Source organism: Aphelocoma coerulescens, chromosome 8 (assembly GCF_041296385.1).
Source record: "Aphelocoma coerulescens isolate FSJ_1873_10779 chromosome 8, UR_Acoe_1.0, whole genome shotgun sequence".
In the NCBI taxonomy this organism is placed as follows: domain Eukaryota; kingdom Metazoa; phylum Chordata; class Aves; order Passeriformes; family Corvidae; genus Aphelocoma; species Aphelocoma coerulescens.
Window position 1 is genome coordinate 31,502,620 of NC_091022.1, and position 20,535 is coordinate 31,523,154.

A 20,535-nucleotide genomic window follows, 5' to 3' on the forward strand; every position below is an offset into this window, starting at 1 on the left:
CAGAATTAAGAGCACTTAAATTTAAGTGTCAGAAGGGTTGGTGTTAATATAGAGAATAGATTTAAACCACATATTCCTTGGTTATAGAACCTGCTACACAGGTATCTAATTACTGCTTCATTCTGTGACTGTCTTGCCTCAGCCATGTTCCCTAATGAAGTTTGTCACTCAGTTAATGAGCCTGGTGTGTTAGATGTCATTAGGGCATGGTGGTAACACTTGCATTAACTTATTTACAGGAAAAGCTGATGTCAGAGTCGCCTTGCTCTGACTGAAACAACAAAAAGCTTTGCTGGGAGCAGTCCTTAGAGGGGTTGTTTGGTTTTTTTTTAATTTCTCTGTGCACTCCACTTTTCTCTGGGCTCTCTAGGCTTTCCTGAAAATGCTCCTAAAAATTTCCCTGTGAGTTCTCCCTGCCCAGAGCAGTACATTAACCATTGTGTGAGAGCAGAGCAAAGCTGACTCTGCTGAGAAACAAAGACCAAAGTCTCTTTCCCTTAAACTCCCCATAATCCATTTGAAATTTGACAGATATACCCCCCAAGCATTTCTTTTGCAACAATCAACTTCTAAACCCACGGAATCCCTTCAGTTGGCTTCTCCCTGTGTTGTGTGTGTGGGTGTGTCAAGCCCCCTCCTGGGAAGGTGATGCCATGGGCTCTGTTCCCCGGGCAGATCTCGGTGCTGACAGTGGCAGACGCAGTGCGGACGTGCTCCCTGGACCAGTGCTACAAGACCTTCCTGTCCCCTGCCACCAGTGAGACCAAGAGGAAGATGTCCACCTTTGTCAGCAGCATCAAGGCATCTGACAGCTCCACGCAGCACGCCCTGGGCTTCCAGAAGGCTTTCCAGCTCCTCCGGAACACCAACAACGGCACCAGGCTCCAAGGAAGTAAGGCAGCCTCTGCTTGTGCAAGCCTGGCTCTTGCTGGGCCTTGCCGATGTTTTCTTACTTCACATTCTCACTCTGGCACAGGCCAAGGGAGTGCAGTGTGTTGAATATTAACAAAAATGTGCTCCCTCCCCTCTTTTTATTTTAAGGAGCGTTTCCTTGGGCTGGAATCCACACGAGGGACTGTTGGATGTGGCCATTCCCTTCTCGTTTGTGTCACTTGCTGCCTCGCCTTTCTTTTGAAGGAAGGAGGAAAATGCAGGATTGAACTGTCTGATAGCTGAGTTATTTCCCCAATCTGTGGGGGGGGAAGGAGGACTTCCAAGGAAAATTGCAGCTTCTGCAGGTTCATTTAATTACTGCTGGCACATTTGCATATGGATGATGTGCCTTACTGGAATCCTGGGGAAGTGGCCCTTGCTTCTCAAGGAATGTTTTTTTTTGAGAATACCAATTATGGGTGATATTTTATGGAGCACAAAGCTATCCTGGCTAAATCCTGCATCTCAGAATACCCCCCTGAATTTTTCATACTCATTGTGAGCTTTCCCCTTCCCAAGACTGGGGATTTTCTGGGTGTTTTTTGTAATGAGGATATGATGAAAGACATGGGAAAGATGGATGTGAAATTGAGTGGCAGATTTGCTTGCCAGGAATCTGTGGAAGGCAAATTCTGTGCTCTGAGTGCTCCCTGGATTTGTGTGACAGTGGCAGTGCCATGGCAGGGTGGAGAGAACAGCCCATCTCCATGGGGATACTCTGATTATGTAACACAATTCCCACACCTTGGCCCTGTGCCTGCTCCAGTGAGTGCAGCTCCATCAGTGTCCCAAAGGGCATCAGCTCAGAGGCTGTGCAGAGCCAGAGAGAGAGGGAAAGACCAGGAATTAAAGCACTTTGGAGAGAATGAGGAAATACCCTTGCATTCCACGTGACATTCCTTGGGTTTATGGAATGGTGCTTTTGCTACCAAAGGTTCAGCCAGTTCCTGAGCTTCAGGCCTTGGTACAGGGAGACTTTGTGTGACTACTCAGAGGATAAGGTTGGCAAGGGCAGGATTTTACCATCCTCTGGCAAAATGAGGAAAGGGCAGCAACTCCATCAAATGAAAAATAAACAAGGCAGTGCTGCTGCAGCTGGCTGGGATAGGATGCATTTGTCATCAGGACTTATTCCAAGAACATCAGCTGAGGAGTCTTGCAGCATCCTCCTGCATATTCCCCATTCCTGAAAGTGCCCAAGGCCAGTTTGGACAGGGCTTGGAGCAGCCTGGGATAGTGGGAGGTGTCCCTGCCCATGGCAGGGGTGGAATGAGATGGGCCTTAAGGTTCCTTCCAACCCAAACCGTTCTGGGATTCTATGATTTTATGTTTTATATTAGGATTAGAAGTTTTGGCATATTCATACTTCACTAGGTTTCATATCAAACAGCTGTTTTGGGGCACAAGCACAGAAAGTTAAAATGCAAATGCTTTGGATTTAGGTTTTCTCTCCATGTGGAAGATTGTGAAGATCTAATGTGTTTACAACGAATTTCAGGATTCCTGGGGTGAGACACAATAGGTTTGAGTAGAGGATGTTTATAAAACACGTCTCATTTTCTTGAAAATAATCTTTTCATCTTTTTAAAACAGAAAACAAACCCACAAAAAAAAAAAATCCTTCATTCCACTGTTAATTTTCTAACATCCTGTTCCCAGAGAACAATGTGTGGGTGTGTCAGGGAAGCTGCTGAGATACAGCCTCAGCCCCAAATTCACACTGGCAAAGCCAGAGGAGAGCTGCTGGTGTGAGATGGGACAGCTGTGCTGTGAAACAGGTCTGGATTTGTGCCTGATGCCAGTTCCTGATGCAGTCCTGCTCAGCAGATCCTCATCCCAAACGGTGACAAAATGCTCCAAAAGCTGCTTGCTCTGGTCCCTAATGCAGGTTTAGGACTGGCTCCTGTTGCTCCTTTTAGGCTGCAGCACCATGCCTGGCTGCAGATAGAATCTCTGTGCTGTAGCCTAGGAAACACAGCAACAATTTTCCTTAAACTCCACCCAAAGCTGCTTTAATACCTGGCTTTGTTTTTTTCCTACTTTTATCCCTTACAAAAAAACTGAGGTAGAAATTCCCCCAACTTAACAGCACCTCCTCTTTGTGTCAAAATCTGGTTCTGGCTGAAATTCTGTTTGAGTCATGAGGACAAAATGTGCAAGTCAAAGCAATGATACCTATTTAATAAAGCCAGCACAGCAAATCCACCAAAAATCCAGGTGAAACAAGAAAGCTGGGATGTGACCACCTCAGCCCAGTGCTCTGGGTTCCCTGTGGATGATCCCAATCTGTGTCTTTACTACAAACACAAACCACTTTTAGTCCTGAGATAAATGTGATGGAACAGGTTGGGGAGGTAAGCACAGGGCTGTGAATTGTTGTGTTCAAAGACTTTGGGGCAGGACTTTGGCCAGGAACATCCTCAGCCTGAAAAACGTGTTCCAGGGAAAGTGTGAGGGGGCCAGGTCACATTCCCAAGCTTTCTGCTCTGCCCTTTTCCATAGGAGGGCATCCTGTGCAGCTGCATGCTTTAGGATTGCAGGATGGGAGGAGAACAGAGGGGCAGGAGATGAAAACTGCAGGGTTTTTACCTTTGTGGAGCCTTTTCCATGGAGCTGGAGCAGCTGCTCCAGGTGCTGGATCCACATGCCCCTGCCTGGAGGCAGCCAAGCTCTTCAGCCTGAAGAAGGATCCAGGGAGACCTTAGTGCCTAAAGGGGTCCAGGAGAGCTGGAGAGGGACTTTGGACAAGGCATGGGAGGGCCAGGACCCAGGGAATGGCTTCCCAGTGCCAGAGGGCAGGGATGGATGGGAGATTGGGAAGGAATTGTTCCCTGGGAGGGTGGGCAGGCCCTGGCACAGGGTGCCCAGAGCAGCTGTGGCTGCCCCTGGATCCCTGGCAGTGCCCAAGGCCAGGCTGGAGCAGCCTGGGACAGTGGAAGGTGTCCCTGCCATGGCAGGGGTGGCACTGGATGGGCTTTGAGGTCCCTCCTAACCCAAACCATTCCATGACTCCAAAGCCAGAAGGTGCCTGTGGGGTTTGCTCAGGAGAACAAGCCCTGGTGCCCCTGGGTGGCCAATAGGCACCAAACCAAGCAGAAGTTTGGTGAGTGCCAAGAGTGAAACTTGAATACCAAAGGCTGTAACCCATGAGGCTGCAGAGTGTGTTCATCCCCTGGAGGTGCCTGTGGATCCCTGGATGAAGCTGCTGTGAGCAGATTTCAGGGCTTTCAGCACAAGGCTCACCCAAGTTAAAAATCTGATGCACTTTGTGCTCTGTGTGTGATTCTGTTTTAGATACTGATATGGTCATCATTTATCTCTCGGCTGGGATCACATCAAAAGATTCCTCTGAAGATGATAAAAAAGTCACTCTGCGTGTCATCAACGAAGAGAACAGCTTCCTCAATAACTCAGTGATGATCCTCACTTACGCCCTCATGAACGGTGAGAGATGCCTGTCATTTCCAGGCCATGAAATTCCCCTTCCTGGCACAGCACAGCTCGTTGATTAAGCTCATTCAAGAATAATTCCAGGCTTTGCTGGAAGCAGTTTGTTAATGGATTTTGGCACCTTTAATCCAGAAGCTGCATCCAGATGTTGGTACCTTTGTAACTGTGTTTATAAACTGGTATTTATAAGTGTGCCACTGTATCCTTGTGTAGCCCAGTGCAGCTGCAGGGATATAAAGTGTTGTGGCCTGGATTGTCCAGACTGAGTTAAATTTGATAATTATTGCAACTGCAAACCTTCCTGGGGGCTTCCTGGGGCAGCAAACTGGGAGCAAGTGTGATTTCATCAGCCAGGGAGGGTGAATGGGAGATCAAACCTAATCTGAAATGCTTTGGTAACCTGGGAACCAACTGACAGTGAAGTTAAACATGAAGATCACCCACCCATTTTCCAAAAAAGCATTTTCAGCACGAGGGCAGTTTGTTGTATTACTGAAAACAGGCAAGGAAATGAATGCTTAACCTAAGGGATGATTTGGTTGTAAATTTAAACACTCATTTGAGACTGGGGCGTGCAGAAGGCTTTGATTTGTCGGCAGGAGTTGAGCCTGGGACTTGTGCAAAGTGTGGAACTGGAATGTTGAGGCTGGGGAACAAAGCCTGTTATCTCCCAGGGCGGAGGATTCGCTCCTGGTCCTGCCTGTGGGTGAGCCACCGGTGGAGAACAAAGAGCTGTCCTGTGGATTTATGGGGCACACAAGTCTTTGTTCCAAGGGCTTTGTTTAAAGTGGGGATGTGAACAGCATGGCAGATTTCTGCACTGTGCAACAGAGAGAGGCAATCTCATTAAATTTTGTGTTAGGTAATTAATTTTCCTGAAACCGATCTTGAAGCACTTTATCACTTCAATAAGAATATTGAAGCCCTGCAGTACAGAGTATGGATCATTCTGCTTTTATTTCCAGTCCTTGGGAGAGGGATGCAGAAGCCTGAATGGAAATGAAGCTTGTTTGACCTGTTTGCTTGTGTTTTGTGCCCCTGCTGTGTGGCAGAGGGGGTGACAGGGCTGAAGGAACTGGCCTTCCTGCGGGACCTGGCCGAGCAGAACTCGGCCAAGTACGGGGTGCCCGACCGGAGCGCGCTCCCCGTCACCAAGGGCAGCATGATGGTCCTGAACCAGCTGAGCAACCTGGAGACCACCGTGGGCAGGTTCTACACAAACCTGCCCAACAGGATGATTGATGAGGCCGTGTTCAGCCTGCCCTTCTCGGATGAGATGGGGGATGGTGAGTGCTGACCTTGGGTTCAGGTGTAAAACCATCTGAGAGCAGGGTCTCTGTGCTTACATATCCCCAGATACACTGGAATCCTACAAGATTTGGGGTTTAGGTGTGTTTCCAAGCCTTTTTGCCTGTAGCATTTTCATCTGCAGAAGGTCTAGCTGTGAAAAAAGTGGGAGCAAGACAAGGAGTCGACAGATTTAGTTTGGATTCTCAGGGTGACATTTGTTCCTGTGGATGAGTACGTACACAGCACTCATCACTTAATCTGGGGGGAGAAGTTCTTGGTGCTGGAGGGAAACAGGTTGGAGTGCCATCCATGGCAGCCCTGTGTCAGAGCAGGATGCAACCAGCCTTGCACAATGGCACAAGGAGAGATAATTAATTATTGTCCCAAGCTGGCTACCCTCAGCCCTCCTTGGCTGCAGCACACCCAGACTGTTCTGAGACCCAAACCAAGTTTAAGGCTGTTCTGAGCAAATCTGAATAAGAGCTTTTGCTCTTCCTGCATTGCCTCCCTCAGGGATTAAGCTCTGTTGTTGCTCTCTCCCAAAGCTATATCCAAGCACCATGGAAAACGTGAGCAGCCAAAGGGTTGGGAATGGTGCAAGAGAAGTTTGTCTTACACAGATTTCAGAGTGTACTTAAAGGCTTGTACATGCAAATGGATTTTATACTGGGTTGAGGGAAGAGCTGCTGAGTTTGCAAATGGGAGAAAATGGGAGTAAGAAGGTGTTGCAGAGTTCTCACCTCAGGCATGAGATGCATCCCAAACTGTTGGGTAATTATGGCTGTGATTCCCAGCACAGGGGCAATACTGGGATTTAGTTAAGCAGGGGAGGTTTAATATTCTTGTTATGCAATTAGATGAGCAATAATTCATCTCAGCTGTTTCTTTACAAGGACAAAGTCACTTCCTTCCTCTTCCATCCTATTATTTAAGCTGCCTTAAATTCTGTTAAAGGAGCAAAATACTCTGCTGGCTTCTTGTACAAATTTATTTCTTATCTATAAGGAATCACTGACAGCCCCCCAACCATCAGTTGTGGTGTGTGTTCTAATAAATTGAGTAATATACTTTAGGTCACTGTCAGAAACACAAATTAACTAATTAGGGAGAGTGGCTGACAACAGCCAGACCCGACAGAACCCCTGCTGAGCCTCCCTGGCCATATTCCAGCATGGAATATATATAAAATTTAACTGTGTAACATTTCAAAAGGCTCTGTTTCCTCTAAATATAATGAACCAGATAATATTGCTGATAGTTTTATGGTGGTTGTCTCCTTCCAAGGCCTGATCATGACTGTCAGTAAACCCTGCTACTTTGGGAACCTCCTGCTGGGAATTGTTGGAGTAGATGTCAATCTTGCCTATATCCTGGAAGATGTCACCTATTACCAGGACTCCTTGGGATCCTACACCTTCCTCATTGATAATAAAGGTAATGTTATCAAATAATCTCCTCTAGTCCCACTGAGCTCCTGAACCACCAGTTTTGAATTCTCATGTCTCTGAGCAGTCTCCAAGTGCTGAATGATAATATTTATTACAAGTTTAATTGGATGTTGTTGGTTAGCTTTGCCTGAGAGGTGCTGGAGATTTTAGGTGGATTCATGACTTGAAACTTCTGTCCTGGAGTTCTGATTTGGAAACTTGCTGTGGGGATTTCCTACATCTGTGACATCCAAGGTTTTCTAGGAAAGAGGGAAAACTGGTGTAAATGTGTGTCCCCAGCTCTTTTCCTCTGATCCAGCTTGTTTTATTACTTATTTTTTCAAGCTGGTTTTCATTTGCAACCCCTTCAGTGCCAAGATTGTTTGGTCACTGCCATCTTTCCCAAAATTATATACAAGGACTGTATATTCTTTTTTCCCCCTACAAATACCCATCTTGGGCTCAGTGTTTTAATGCATTCCACGTTTGGGGCTGTGTGTTTGGTTTTTAGGATACACTCTGATGCACCCCTCCCTGACCAGGCCCTACCTGCTGTCTGAGCCTCCTCTCCACACGGACATCATCCACTACGAGAACATTCCCAAATTTGAGCTGGTGCGCCAGAACATCCTCAGGTAAGGATTGGGATGCAGCTCCCAAATGTGCAGCACTGGAAGTATTTCTAGAGGAATTTTAAGAGGATATAAGGTAAAATTCCTTTTCCTACAATATCTGGGTACTTGGATGAATTTTTTTCCCCTGGTTTGGTTTTTCCTCCAACTTTCTTCATCAGTTATGTAGTGTTTCCCAGCTGATCTGGGCAATGTTCCTTCTAATCTCTGTCTTCCCTGTCAGGAAGATTTCCCACTGTTTGGTCATGGTTTTCCTTTATCCTTTGCCTAATCTGAGAATTCCTAAGCTCAAAATGTGGGGGTACACAAGTACATTTTCAGCATACACACACTTTCCTTCCCCAAGCATAAATAACAGTTAATTCCTTCAATTCTTATGATAATTACATAAATGCACTACAGAAAGATTTTGCATAAGTCCTAACAGTTTTGCTCAGGGTTGAATAAAGTGCTGGATGTTTTATCTGCCACTGCAGCATTCCCTTGGGCAGCCAGATCATCACAGTTCCTGTGAACTCCTCGCTGTCCTGGCACGTCAACAAGCTGAGGGAGATTGGGAAAGAAGCCTACAATGTCAGCTATGCCTGGAAAATGGTAAGGAAAACAAGTGTGGGATGGCACAGAGGGAGCTCATGGCTCTACTGCTCTCCTTCCTTCAGTTTGGAAGTATCTGAGCACTAATCTCAACCCAGGGATTAAGGTGGAATCTAAGGTTAAACATAATCCAGATGAATTCACTGGTGCCAGTAATGATTGGTCACTTTGTGCCAACAAACTCAAGAAGGTACTTGTGGATCATTTCACAGTATTAAGTTAAATCCAACCTAAAGGATTAAGCTGAGCAGTTTTAAGAGATTAAATCTGTCATTGTTTAATGGAATTTCACACAGGAAGGTGTCTGGAGCTGATTTTCTAATATTGTAATGCTGCATTTAATATCAAACTCCCTTTGCAGAGCAGCTGGGACACTCCAGGGTTTGCTGGGCTGCTGTAATTTAGAGTCCTTAAAATATCCAAACCAGTAAAACATGTGGCACATGCAGCACCCAATTAAGAGTGGAAATAATAAAATCTGGTATTTGGGAGTCAATTTGTTTGTACTCTCCATAAAGGGAACACCAGTGTGTGTCCAACCACGGGAACCTGCAGCCTCTCCTCTGTTAATGACAAAAAATCCCCCTGGAACAGTGTGAGAATTCCTAACAGTGTTAGAAATTATTGCTGATTGAGCAACAAAATGAAAGTCTTGTTTGGTTTTCAAGGAAAAAAGATCACAATATTTTTATTTTCTGTGTTAAGTATGGAAAAGTGGTTTTTGTACAGCTCAGTGGCTCCGATACACAGAAATTCTGTACATCCTGCACATTCTGGTTCTGTTTGGTGACTGGCTGGTGCTCTGCAGGTGCAGGACACATCCTTCATCCTGTGTGTGGTGGTGATCCAGCCAGAAGTTCCTGTGAAGCAGCTGAAGAACCTGAACACGGTGCCCAGCAGCAAGCTGCTCTACCACCGGCTGGACCTGCTGGGCCAGCCCAATGCCTGCCTGCACTTCAAGCAGTTGGCCACCCTGGGTAAGGGCCCTGCCAGCCTGTCCTGGCCACCTCAGGGACACAGGGGCATCCAGCTTGGAAAAAACCTCCAGGATCGAGTCCAAGCTGTGCCCAATCCCCACCTTGTCCTCAGCCCAGAGCACTGAGTGGCACGGCCAGGAATTCCTTGGGCACCTCCAGGGATGTGACTCCAAACCTCCCTGGGCAGTTCCAAGGCCTGAGCACCCTTTCCATGGGGAAATTCCTGCTGATGTCCACCCTGAGCCTCCCCTGGCACAGTCACACCTCATGTGTTTCTGTAGAGTGTGGCAGCACAAAGTAAAAACATGGGCAATGCTCTTCCCTTGAGAAGCTTTTACTTCCAAGGCTGATTTTCTAATCAGCTCTTCCCTTCTCCCAGCTCTTCATGGTCACAGTGACCTGCTCAGTGCTGAGCACTTCCACAGAATCACAGCAGAGTCTGGGCTGGATCCCACAGGGATCATCAAACCCAGCTCTTAAGTGAAGGGTTCATCCAGGGATTGAATCCATAACTTTGTTACCATCAGCACGGGGTTTGAACCAACAGATTGACTTCTTGCAGGATGAATGAGTGGGGCTGCTCCCAGAGTGAGTAGGAGATGAATGCACTGTGGGTCCAGTGGGGTCCCTGGCAGTGCAGTGAGAAGAGCAGAGGTGTCTCACCAAGCTTAAACCAAGTCCTCTTCTGGCTGCAAAGCACCTCCCTGAGCAGTAACAGAGTAGGATGAAGTCCCAGCCAGGTGTGCAGGACTCTGCTGCTCTTTTGCTTTGGATTTATGGAAGTTTTTCCGTGCCAGAAGCATTGAATACCATCAGAGTCAGAAGCTAAGCCTGTGGGGGAGAACGAGAACTTCAGTGCTCTGATGGTTTCCAGACCCTCCTCACCTGCTTAAAAATTCTCAGGTTTTGATAAGCTGAAGTGGTTCTGCTCTTCTGACTAATTCCAAACATTGATGGGAAAAAGGGAGAGTCTCCATGGCAGTTCCAGTGTCTGGGAAGGATGGAGAACTTAAAAGCCAGGAGTATCCCAAGAACAACAGAGGGGTTTTACATAAACATCCTACACTGCAAGCTGTCCTATTTAGGTATAATCGTGGGAGGTCCCTAAAATCTGTGTTACAGGAAGTTCTGAACTAAATACTTCTGTTTGTAGCAGGGTTTGAAGCTCTCAAGGTGCATCAGTGGCACAGTTGTGAGATTTTTCTCAGCTCTTTGTGGCCCTGCAGTTTAACCTAGTGAGATCAAACTGGAGGAGGGACCTGGCAAACCTATGGAAATTGCTTTGCCAGTTGCTTAAAACCCAGGGGTTTTTCTTTCTTTAATGTGGTGCCTAATCTTGGTTATCTTATATCCAGAAAGATATAAATGGAAAATATCCCAAACATGCAGTGCTGAGCTGTCAAGTGGAAAAACTTCACGCAAAGCAAAATCAGAATATTTGGCCTGGGAAGCAGATGAAGGCCTGGAGTGGAAGTTTGGAAGTGGGGAACTGCAGCACACGTGTGGGGATGTGTTTTAGAGGAATGTGACTAAAAGCAGAACACTTCACATGCTGCACTGCAGTTTTTCCTCTGGACACCATTCCACCCAGGGAATTCAGGTTCCATGGGTCACATCCTCAGAGATCTTCTCAACCCTCAGCCCTGCATCATCATAATCATTTCTCTTTTTAAAAAGAAAAAGCTGTCTGGTTTTGCAGATTTTGCATGATGAAAGTTCACTTTTTAGTTTGTTCTGAAAATCAGACAGCTGCACTTTTTATTGGGATTATTTATTATTCTGCACTTGGAATTCTCCAGATGTTCATTCTCTGGAACTGAAAATGCTCATTTTCATTTTCCTCTGGGATATCCAACCTAAACAGGGATACTTAATTTCTTCTTTAGCCCATAATCTTTTCTTAAGGGAAAACAGCTTCTGTTATCTCACAAAAAGTAGTAATTCAGAAATGATTTAGACTTTGGGAACAAGGGCATCAAGTACCAAATGGCACACAGAGATCAGAGCAGGTGGGCTGATGCTGTGACTTCTGTGTTTGGAAGCAAGAAGGGGAGTTCATGTGCAGCCTGAGGTTAGGGGGAAACTGTGCTGGGCAGTGCTCCAGGTTGGGTGGAAAAATCGATGTTTCCTGCCCTCCCTCTCAGTCCAGAGTGTCCTGCCGGAGTTTTGTGTGCTGAGGTGTGGGGGAGAGGGGAGAGCAGCAGAGCCGTTCCTGACGCACGGGCACCATGTCATGGACCTTCCCGTGGTGCAAATGTCCTCCCTGTGCAACGTGTGCAGCTCATGATCCTGAAATTCCTGGTGTCTTGGTGTTTGCAGAGAGCCCCACGGTGATGCTGTCTGCAGGCAGCTTCTCCTCTCCCTATGAGCACCTGAGCCAGCCCGAGACCAAGCGGATGGTGGAGCACTACACGGCCTACCTGAGTGACAACACCCGGCTCATCGCCAACCCCGGCCTCAAGGTGGGCCCTCAGCACACCAGGACACTCTGGGACATCCTCCTGTCCCACTCCTTCTCACAGTCACACACTGGTTTGGGTTGGAAGGACCCGTGCAGTGCCACCCCTGCCATGACCTGTGTGTTTTCCCCGAGCCATCAGTAAATGATGTTATTGTGTCTAATGGCACTTCACTTACCATGGGTTTTTCTCTAAAGCTTGTTTTTGCTTGCAGCAGTTTGTGGCTTGGAAAATGAATTGAGCAAATGCTTGAATAATCTAACAATGCAACCTGCAAATCATCTGGTTTTTGCATTGCCCAATAGAAATATTTCTTTTTCAAAGGCAGATAGATTGTCATGAAATCCTTGCCTGCCATTGTGAGTAACCTTGCTCTAGCTCTGATTATAATTTGAGCTGCCATTTCTAAAGTAGTGAAAATTGTTTTAGGGGATCTGTAGGGCAGAAAAATCCACTCTAATATTAATAAAGGATCTCACTGTGACGTGTCCCATTGACATATGAGACCATACAATTGCATATTCTCTCCTAACACTGCAAGGAAAAACGGTTGGCTCGGTATAAAACGATGTGCCTGTCTCTGCTGAAGAGCTTCAGTAATCTTTCCAAGATTCCAAGATCTTTCCAAGAGCTTCTTGAGCTTCAGATGAGAGGGTTCTAGGCGAATTGATATTACAGTCTCCCCTCAAGAGATTAAAAAGTGGTGCAAGTTCATCATTTGTGATTCCCAAAACTGGTCTGATCCAGTTGATCTCTCCCAAGAGCTGCTGTAGATCTTGCAGATTTTTAACTTGAGTTCTGACTTGCATCTTGTGTGGTCTTATTGCTCTGTAAGTCTCCATCCTAAATATCTCCATGGTGAATTTTCTTGAATTTTTGAAGTGGAGATTTCCAGTCTGGCTTTTTGGACTTCTGTAATCACACTGTCACGAGCTTCTTGTAGCTCTTGTTGTGTGGATGCTGCAATGAGCAGATCATCCATATAATGAATAATTATTGCTTGTGGATGTTTCTTTCATGCTGGAGATAAGGCTTGCACCACAAACCATTGACAAATGGCTGGGACACCTTCCACTGTCCCAGGCTGCTCCAACCTGGCCTTGGACACTTCCAGGCATCCAGGGGCAGCCCCAGATGCTCTGGGCAACCTCACCATCCCAGCCAGGAATTCCTTCCCAATATCTGATCTAAAGAGTGGAGAGAGGAGGGGGGCAGAACTTGATAAGCAGCTGTTGAAACAAACACTAGAGAAGTTAAAGCCACAGTAAATTCTTAGCAGAAATGCCTTTGTGTTTTTAGGCATATAAAATAGAAATCTCTATTTTCTGTGCAAGCAGCACATTATTTATATTTACTCCAAGTTAAAAAAAAAAAAACCAACAAACTAAAAGCCACAGAGATAACACCACCAATATTTCATTCCAATAATCTGCTTGGAATGTCTGGTGTGAGAAGCCTTGAACCAAGTAATTGAGTCGAGATGATCCCCGATGGCTCTCGGGGAAGCTTTTATCATCTTGCCATGCAAGTGCTGCAGGAACCCTGCCAGCTCTGCCTTTGTTTTGCAGTTCTCTGTCAGGAATGAAGTAATGGCAACCAGTCACGGCACGGATGAATGGATGACCCAGATGGAAATCAGTGGCCTCAACAGTTACATTGTCAGGCGTTACATAGCAACCCCCAATGGGGTGCTCCGCATCTACCCCGGCTCCCTCATGGACAAAGCATTTGATCCCACCAGGAGACAATGGTGAGGTTTGAGGGTCCCTTCAGCAAAGCTTTGAATCATCTCCGAGGGCAAGAAGGAAAATATTTAGGGTTGATTTTGTAGCCTGAGGGTTTTTTATTTTTTAATTTAGTTAAAAGCGTTTTCGTCATGGGGAGAAGGCTCAGAGCTTAAATGCAGCCAGCTCAAATGTTTATTGGTTCTAATTGCTAATTTCATGTATTGGTTCTAATTTCTAATTTCATGTATTGGTTCTAATTTCAGGCCTTTTTATTTGCTGGGGTAGTTGGTGTTTCATAGCCCAGCTATGGCAGATGGGAACATAAATATTCAGAAAATGAGCATCCCCTTCAGGGATTAGCTAATTCGGGAGTGTTTGAGCTCCTCGGGCCCTTTTGGGTTGTTAATATTGGAGCCTTTTTGTTTGTTTACAGTGGCTTTTCTCACTGCTTTCAAGGAGGGATTAATTATGCAGCAGCATCTGATTTGGGCAAAGAGCTGGGGACATTCCAGATGGGAGCCTGAGACCTGAGCAGGCTCTGAGTGTGTTCCAAAGGGTGGGATCTATGGGAAGGAGCCAGCCAGGTGCTGGTGAGAAAAGCACACATCCCAGTGCTCTGGCTCTGCAGTGCTCCTGGCAGCTCTCCTGACCCATGTTTTCCCTGAAATTTGTAGTGTTATGGGAAGAATGTGCAAATAAGACCCTGGGAATAAAGCAGAAGTGGGTTAAGTTGCTCAGGGGCTGTTGCTCTGGGTAGGGAGGAGCAAAGTGATCACTTTTTCTTACAGAAAAGTGTTTTCAAAAGCTTTATAAGCTTTCCTATGGCAGTAGGAAGGTATTTGACATGACTGTGGCTTATTTTATGCTGAAGGAAGTTTTGAGAGGTTGTAATTTATAATCACTGTCTGATATTTCTCAGTTTTCTTGCCTCAGTTCTGTCTTTTCTCCACAGTTTGCAGTGTAATCATTTTGCCAGGGTTTGCCTTGAGTTTGAGACACTGCTGGCACCAAGTCCTGTGTTGTTCTGGGGGAAAATGTCTGAAATTACATTAAATATGTTCTCTGCAGAAGTAAACAGAGCATTTTTCATGCAGCTGGATGGACCAGCTGGGGGACCATGTATTGGGCCAGTCTGGGTTAGGTCAGAGTCCCAGTCGTGTTTAGGTACTTGTTTGTTATTAAAAACCATTAATTTGGTGGCCTGTTGTTCACAGTGTGCAGAATTCAGTGTTTGTTGTTTTGGGCAAGTCAAGGATTCTGTCTGAAAGTTACAGAATTTGGCACTAATTACGAACATTTCCTTTGGTTTCCCTTAGGTACCTGCATGCAGTGGCTAATCCAGGCCTGATCACCTTTACTGGGCCCTACCTGGATGTGGGAGGGGCTGGATACGTGGTGACCATCAGCCACACTGTCCATTCCTCCAGGTGAGGGAGTCTGGAGCTTTGGGGCAGGCAAGAAGACTCTAAGTGATCCGAGCTGGGTGACTCTGTGTGCTCAAGAACTGAAAGCCAAAGCTGGTTTTAAAGTGCTCTAGGTGAAATGTCATCCGACCTTGTGGAAATGGGGCATTGAAACACTGGGAGAAAGGCATTTTATAGGATTATGTGAGCTCTGTGCCTTTATTGGTCCAGGGGTAATAACAGCATATTAAAAAAAAGGATTGGTTGGTGGGAATGTGCTCCTGATGAACACGAGATGGGATGGCCAGGGAACGGGGAGGAGGAGAGGGATTGCTTTCCTGAGGCACTTCGGGATGTTCCATCTCTGCTGGAAGTTAAATCCTTCTCCATCAGGGCTGCTAAGCTCCAGATTTCCTCAAGTTCCCCACACCTACACTTGTGGAGTTGTAAGCAGCAGGGAGGTGTTTGGAAGGGAATTGGAAGCTGATCCAAGGGCAGAGGGGCCAGGCCACACTCCAGAGACTGGGGAGCTCCTCTCCTGGGCTGGTGAATCCAGCACTTCTGCACAGGGGCTTCCAGGAGGAGGGAGGTTGTGAGGCAAAGCCTGTGAATCTCCAAGTGTTCTTCCAGGATTGCTGGGAACAGATTGGGGTGGGAGCAGCAGGGCCAGGAGTGTACTGGATGATCTCTGTGGGTCCCTTCCAGCTCAGGATATTCCATGATTCCCTGAAATGACTTTTTCCTGGAGGACCAGACTGTTGTTGTTCCAGCTCCCTCCTGGCTAGGCCCCAGCCTGAGGCCAGGATTTGGGATGCAGGATGTTTAAAGGAGCCCAGTTCATAAAACATGGACCAAACCTTGCTGTCATAAGTTTTCCCAGATTCCCAAAATAGCAGTTACCTGTCCTGGTTTTTACATGGAGTTTCCTCCAAGCTCCCTACCCAAAATCCCACCAGTACAAAGGTAACTTCCAGTGTTGTACTGGGAAACAGAGATCCCAAAGCCCACAGGGAACGGGACATGGCTCCTCCACTCTTCCAGAGATTGCCCTGCTTTGGGTGGGATTTCCCAGCACAGGAGCTCTGCCTGTGTGTTTTGGCAGGAGCATTTTCAGCCCCAGCCCCTGCGTGGTGCTGCTCACAGAGGAACTGACTGAGGGGAAGTGAGCACTTGTGTAAGGAGAGAAGTGCAATTAATCAGAATTGGGATTTTTATGTAGCAGGGGATGGTTTACTCAGCTCTAAGAGCTTAAAGCTCCTGTGGGTTATTAGAACATGATTAAAGAACAGTTAAACAAAGTTTGGCAGATGTGAGTGTGATTCCTGGGTAAATATGACCTCTGAAGCTCATAGTCACATGTGGTTATAATCCCCAAAGAGGCCTGAGCTCAAAATCCAGAGGGGTGGGGAGGAATCCGTGGAGTTAACAGGAATTCTGGCATTAGGGACCGCTGGGAGGGTTTAAACACCCACATCAGTGTAGCCAGAGCTGACACCTCTCATTCCCATTTTATGTGTATCTTATTTCTTCTTTTGGAGGCTGGGAAGAGAAGATTTATGCCTGATGTGGTTTAATGCAGTTGGCATCAGCAAAGCAGAAGGATTTAATGCTTAAAAATGAAGCTAAAATATTTACAGTCTTCTAATGGCTTTATGTCTGTTAGGACAGAGCAGAACTTCAGAGCCTGATGCCTTGTCACACATGAAATGTGGCTGTGCTGCTTCACTGCCATCCTTCCATTCCTCCTCCAGGAAATGTGAACAGTAAATTAAATGCAGGTTTTTAGAATTTATATTTATCTGTCTACAAATGAGACTTGACTACGTCTCTGCTGCACCTCTTTCAAAGCAAACAAACCTCAGCCCAGTAAACAGAGCTGGGTTTCCATGGAGAAGGGGTGGCCAGAGCTCTGTTTGTACAGTCCAGCTGTGCCTTGCAACATCTTCTTGTCCTGAACGTTTTTATTCCTGTCTTTGGAGATAAAATTATGTAGAAAAGTGGATTTTGAAGAGCAGTGAGTCAGAGGTGTAAGGTCCACAGGGATGCAAATCCCACACGCTGCGACTCGAGCTGATCCTCGTGTGTCCTGCAGGGCTGAGAGGGGACTGCTCTGGCTGTGCCCTCTCAGTGCTGCAGGGAGCAAACTGGGAGCAGACTGGGAGAACTGGGGTGTTAGGAATGGAGGAAGGACAAAGTGCAGCCTCAGGCTGCTTGCACACCACCACATCACAGGATCCTTTTCATAACTCACCCTAAGAAATGTTCTTTTCTTCCAATTTTCTGCCTGCCATTCATAATCTCTCCCACACTCTGGAGTTTTAGGGATTTAGCTCAAAGTCTGGCACCTTCATATTCATTCCTCCTGCTGGGGGCTGAGAAGAGGAGGGGTGCAGGTAACTCCTTCCAGCTGGGGGGGTTGGGATGCTGGAAATGCAGGAGCTGCATCCTCTGTTTGTTTGTGTGGGTGTGGAACTTTAAATCCTAATTTCTGTTGCTCAGGATTAAATGTCTGTAGGTGGTGGGGGTGTGTGTAGGGTGGGATCCACTCCTGGGCTGTCTCCTGTGCTGCTTGTAGAAGAGGCAGACTAAAATATGAAATAATAATAATAACAATTATTATTATTATTATTATTATTATTATTATTATTATTATTATTGTTGTTGTTGTTGTTGTTGTTGTTATTGTTATTGTTATTATTGTTATTATTCCAACCCTGAAAGCTTTTCCCTTGCCCCCTCTCTGCAGTGCTCAGATGTCCTCAGGACACTCCGTGGCCGTGATGGGCATCGACTTCACCCTCAGATATTTCTACAAAGTCCTCATGGACCTGCTGCCAGTTTGTAACCAAGATGGGGGCAACAAAATCAGGTAAAGCTGCTCCTGCCAGGCACAAACTAAATAATTTATTTATTTTCTTTAACCAGATGAGCCAGAGGTCGTTCTCAACTTCATTTATCCAAGGATTCTGTTACTTTCAGTGCGTGTTCTCTGATTTCCAGTGAGCTTGGCCTTCTCATAAAGATTATGTGGATGTTATTGTTATTCCAGATGAAACTGCCATCAGCTAAATAAACAATCTGCAGGATTACAAAAGCAGAAGAGAACAGATTTGATTTGATTTTTTTGGTTGTATTTAGACTTCTTTGAAATTCTGGGTAAAACAACCACTCTTTATTAAATGACCACACTTCCCAGTTCTTCTGTTTGTTTTAATTTTACCTGTTTAGTTCCTGTGAGCATGTAAGAATGATACAGGGCCTCAGTTATTTTAACTCCAATTATTAAAAGACACTTTTGGGATGTTTTTCTCAGAAATCCATAGCACAGCCTGGGCAGAAGAATTCAGATTTCATCTGGAGTATCCAATTTCAGTCAGACCCCTGGGTATCTTAATTGTTCCTTTCTTGAAAAGTCCTGTGGGAGTGGGATAAAATCTGGTTTGGATCTGGAGTAACTTGATAACATGGTTTGGGCATTGCTCTTGGTTCCTTGTTTGTTTTTAAACCTTAAATTTGGGAAGGGAAGTGGTTTTCTGTCATCCTCCAAGTTCTTTCCTGGTTTGGGTATTTTTCTATCTATTTTGTGGTATATATAAAAAAAAACAAATCAGGATTTCTGGTATGGCATTGCTCCCTCCTGGTTAAAAATCAGCAAGGTCAGATGCTTTATTCTGTTCCTGCAATCCCTAAATGAGTTTTGAGGATATTGTTCAGTGTTGGACTGTTCTGATGTAGAAATTGGATCCAATGTTTCCAGTCTCTGCATAAATGCAGGTTCTGGGGTTTTTTTTTAGTGTATCTGTCTTAAGGATTTTCTGTCAGGAAGAAGAGCAAACACCACATCCCTACGTGTATTTCTAATGGAAAACCCCCCCCAAAAAAATCCCAAGTCCAAGTTTTCCTGCCTCCTTTGTACCCTTACAGAGCACAGAGGCTTTCCCTGCTCTGTGCTCCCTCCGGAGCTGCTGGGGTGTGTGACACATCCCATGGGAATCCCACTCAGATGCAGCCGGATTCCTGCTGTGCCAGTGCTGTGGCTGCCACCCTGCTGAGCTTTTGGGAACATCAAGTGGGGTTTTAGCCTCCCCCGTGTCCCCTCTGTGGCCACCGAGTCCCTGGTGTCGGTGCCACCCTGAGCCGGGGCTCCTGTGCCTTCCCCAGCGCCGCCGTCTGTGGCCATGGAAACGGGAGAGGGGGAAAATGGGATGGATTGAACTCCCTGGATTCTGGGTGGGGACACAGATCCGACGTGGGGAGAGCTGAAAAGGGAGAGGAAAGCTTAGGAGGGCTGAGAGTGGAACCAGAGTGATTTATCCCCCCCTAAAATCGAATTCTGAAGGGGGCGGGCATTAAAGGAGAGTGTGAAATCTCTCTAATTAGTCACATAGCAAATTAATAAACGATTAAATCTTTCCAAGTTCATTAGGCTCTGTTCATTTCTGGCTCTTCCCCAATCAGACAATGCACTGATGGCTTTTCCTTTCTGGTTTTAATCAGCTCTGTTTTCAGCTCCTTGATGGCCCCGGCTCTCTGGAGCAGGAACAGCTGGAAAAGCTTCAGGGAAATACCTGATACATTCTTTAAGGACATTTTGCAGGGAATTTGTTTCATGGCCCTGTTAAATGGAAAGCTTTAAAAGCCCTTTAGGACTATGTTTTATTTCCCCCTGTTCCCCTGAAGCCCAAGGAGGTCTAACAGGAGGCTCTTGCTGTGCTTTTGGGGGCAGGTGCTTCATCATGGAGGACAGGGGGTACCTGGTGGCACATCCAACCCTCATCGACCCCAAGGGCCACGCGCCCGTGGAGCAGCAGCACATCACACACAAGGTCTGCCTGCTTTCCCTTGCCTTATTTCCATCATCTCTAATTCCTGAGCTGCTGTTTGTGGCCGATTCCAAAGGCACCAACTCCTGCCTTTCCCCCATAGGAGCCTCTGGTGGCAAACGACATCCTGAACCACCCAAACTTCGTCAAGAAAAACCTCTGCAACAGCTTCAGCGACAGGACCGTGCAGCGCTTCTATAAATTCAACACCAGCTTAGTGGTGAGCACGTGTTTCTATCCAATTCTGCTTTTGAATGTACTTGGGTTGAGCTGGGTTTCTTTTGGTGGAAGCACAAGTCCCTGCCAGGCTCAGCAGCCGGGGCTGGGAGCCAGCTTTCCTTGGGGATTGGCCTCCGTTCCCCTCTCCAGACACAAAGCAGGCTGCACAAACAGAGTCCCCTGACAGCCAGGGGTTATGGATGTGATCCCTGGCCAAGCGTGGCTGCTGTCTGCAGGGTCTCAGCCAGCATCAGGGAAGCAGGGCAGTTTGCTGTCTCTGGGTGAGGATTGTCCAGCCGTGGTTGGGATGTGTTGCTTTGGATCTGGGCTGACCTCTGGCTCCAGCTCTGACCAGCTCTGACCAGTCCTCCTGTGAGGTTTCTGGTAACTTATCTTTAGGTGTCCCAATAAATCCATTTACTGGTGAGCATTCCCATTTGTGAGACTGAAATCTCTGGTGTTCTGCACACTCTGTGCCCCCCATGGATCCTGTGGGAGCTCCCTCTTGTGAGGAGTCTAAACCAGGGGCTGTCATCCCTCACAGAGCCACAGATCCACCCTGGCCAAGTCCCTCCAGAATGATTCCAAAGCTGTTACACTC

At 46.5% G+C, this 20,535-nt stretch overlaps 1 protein-coding gene across 1 annotated transcript in view; it reads left to right on the forward strand.

The window, feature by feature from the left end:
• Nucleotides 1–20,535, forward strand: part of CACHD1 (cache domain containing 1) — an 89,700-nt gene that overhangs the window by 59,821 nt on the left and 9,344 nt on the right. The window contains exons 7-19 of the mRNA XM_069023615.1: nucleotides 676–892; nucleotides 4,228–4,377; nucleotides 5,436–5,669; nucleotides 6,958–7,107; nucleotides 7,612–7,735; nucleotides 8,209–8,326; nucleotides 9,135–9,303; nucleotides 11,623–11,765; nucleotides 13,331–13,512; nucleotides 14,806–14,916; nucleotides 17,639–17,761; nucleotides 19,619–19,718; nucleotides 19,819–19,935. Coding sequence (XP_068879716.1) covers nucleotides 676–892; nucleotides 4,228–4,377; nucleotides 5,436–5,669; nucleotides 6,958–7,107; nucleotides 7,612–7,735; nucleotides 8,209–8,326; nucleotides 9,135–9,303; nucleotides 11,623–11,765; nucleotides 13,331–13,512; nucleotides 14,806–14,916; nucleotides 17,639–17,761; nucleotides 19,619–19,718; nucleotides 19,819–19,935 — 1,938 coding nt within the window. The remainder of the gene's footprint in view (nucleotides 1–675; nucleotides 893–4,227; nucleotides 4,378–5,435; nucleotides 5,670–6,957; nucleotides 7,108–7,611; nucleotides 7,736–8,208; nucleotides 8,327–9,134; nucleotides 9,304–11,622; nucleotides 11,766–13,330; nucleotides 13,513–14,805; nucleotides 14,917–17,638; nucleotides 17,762–19,618; nucleotides 19,719–19,818; nucleotides 19,936–20,535) is intronic.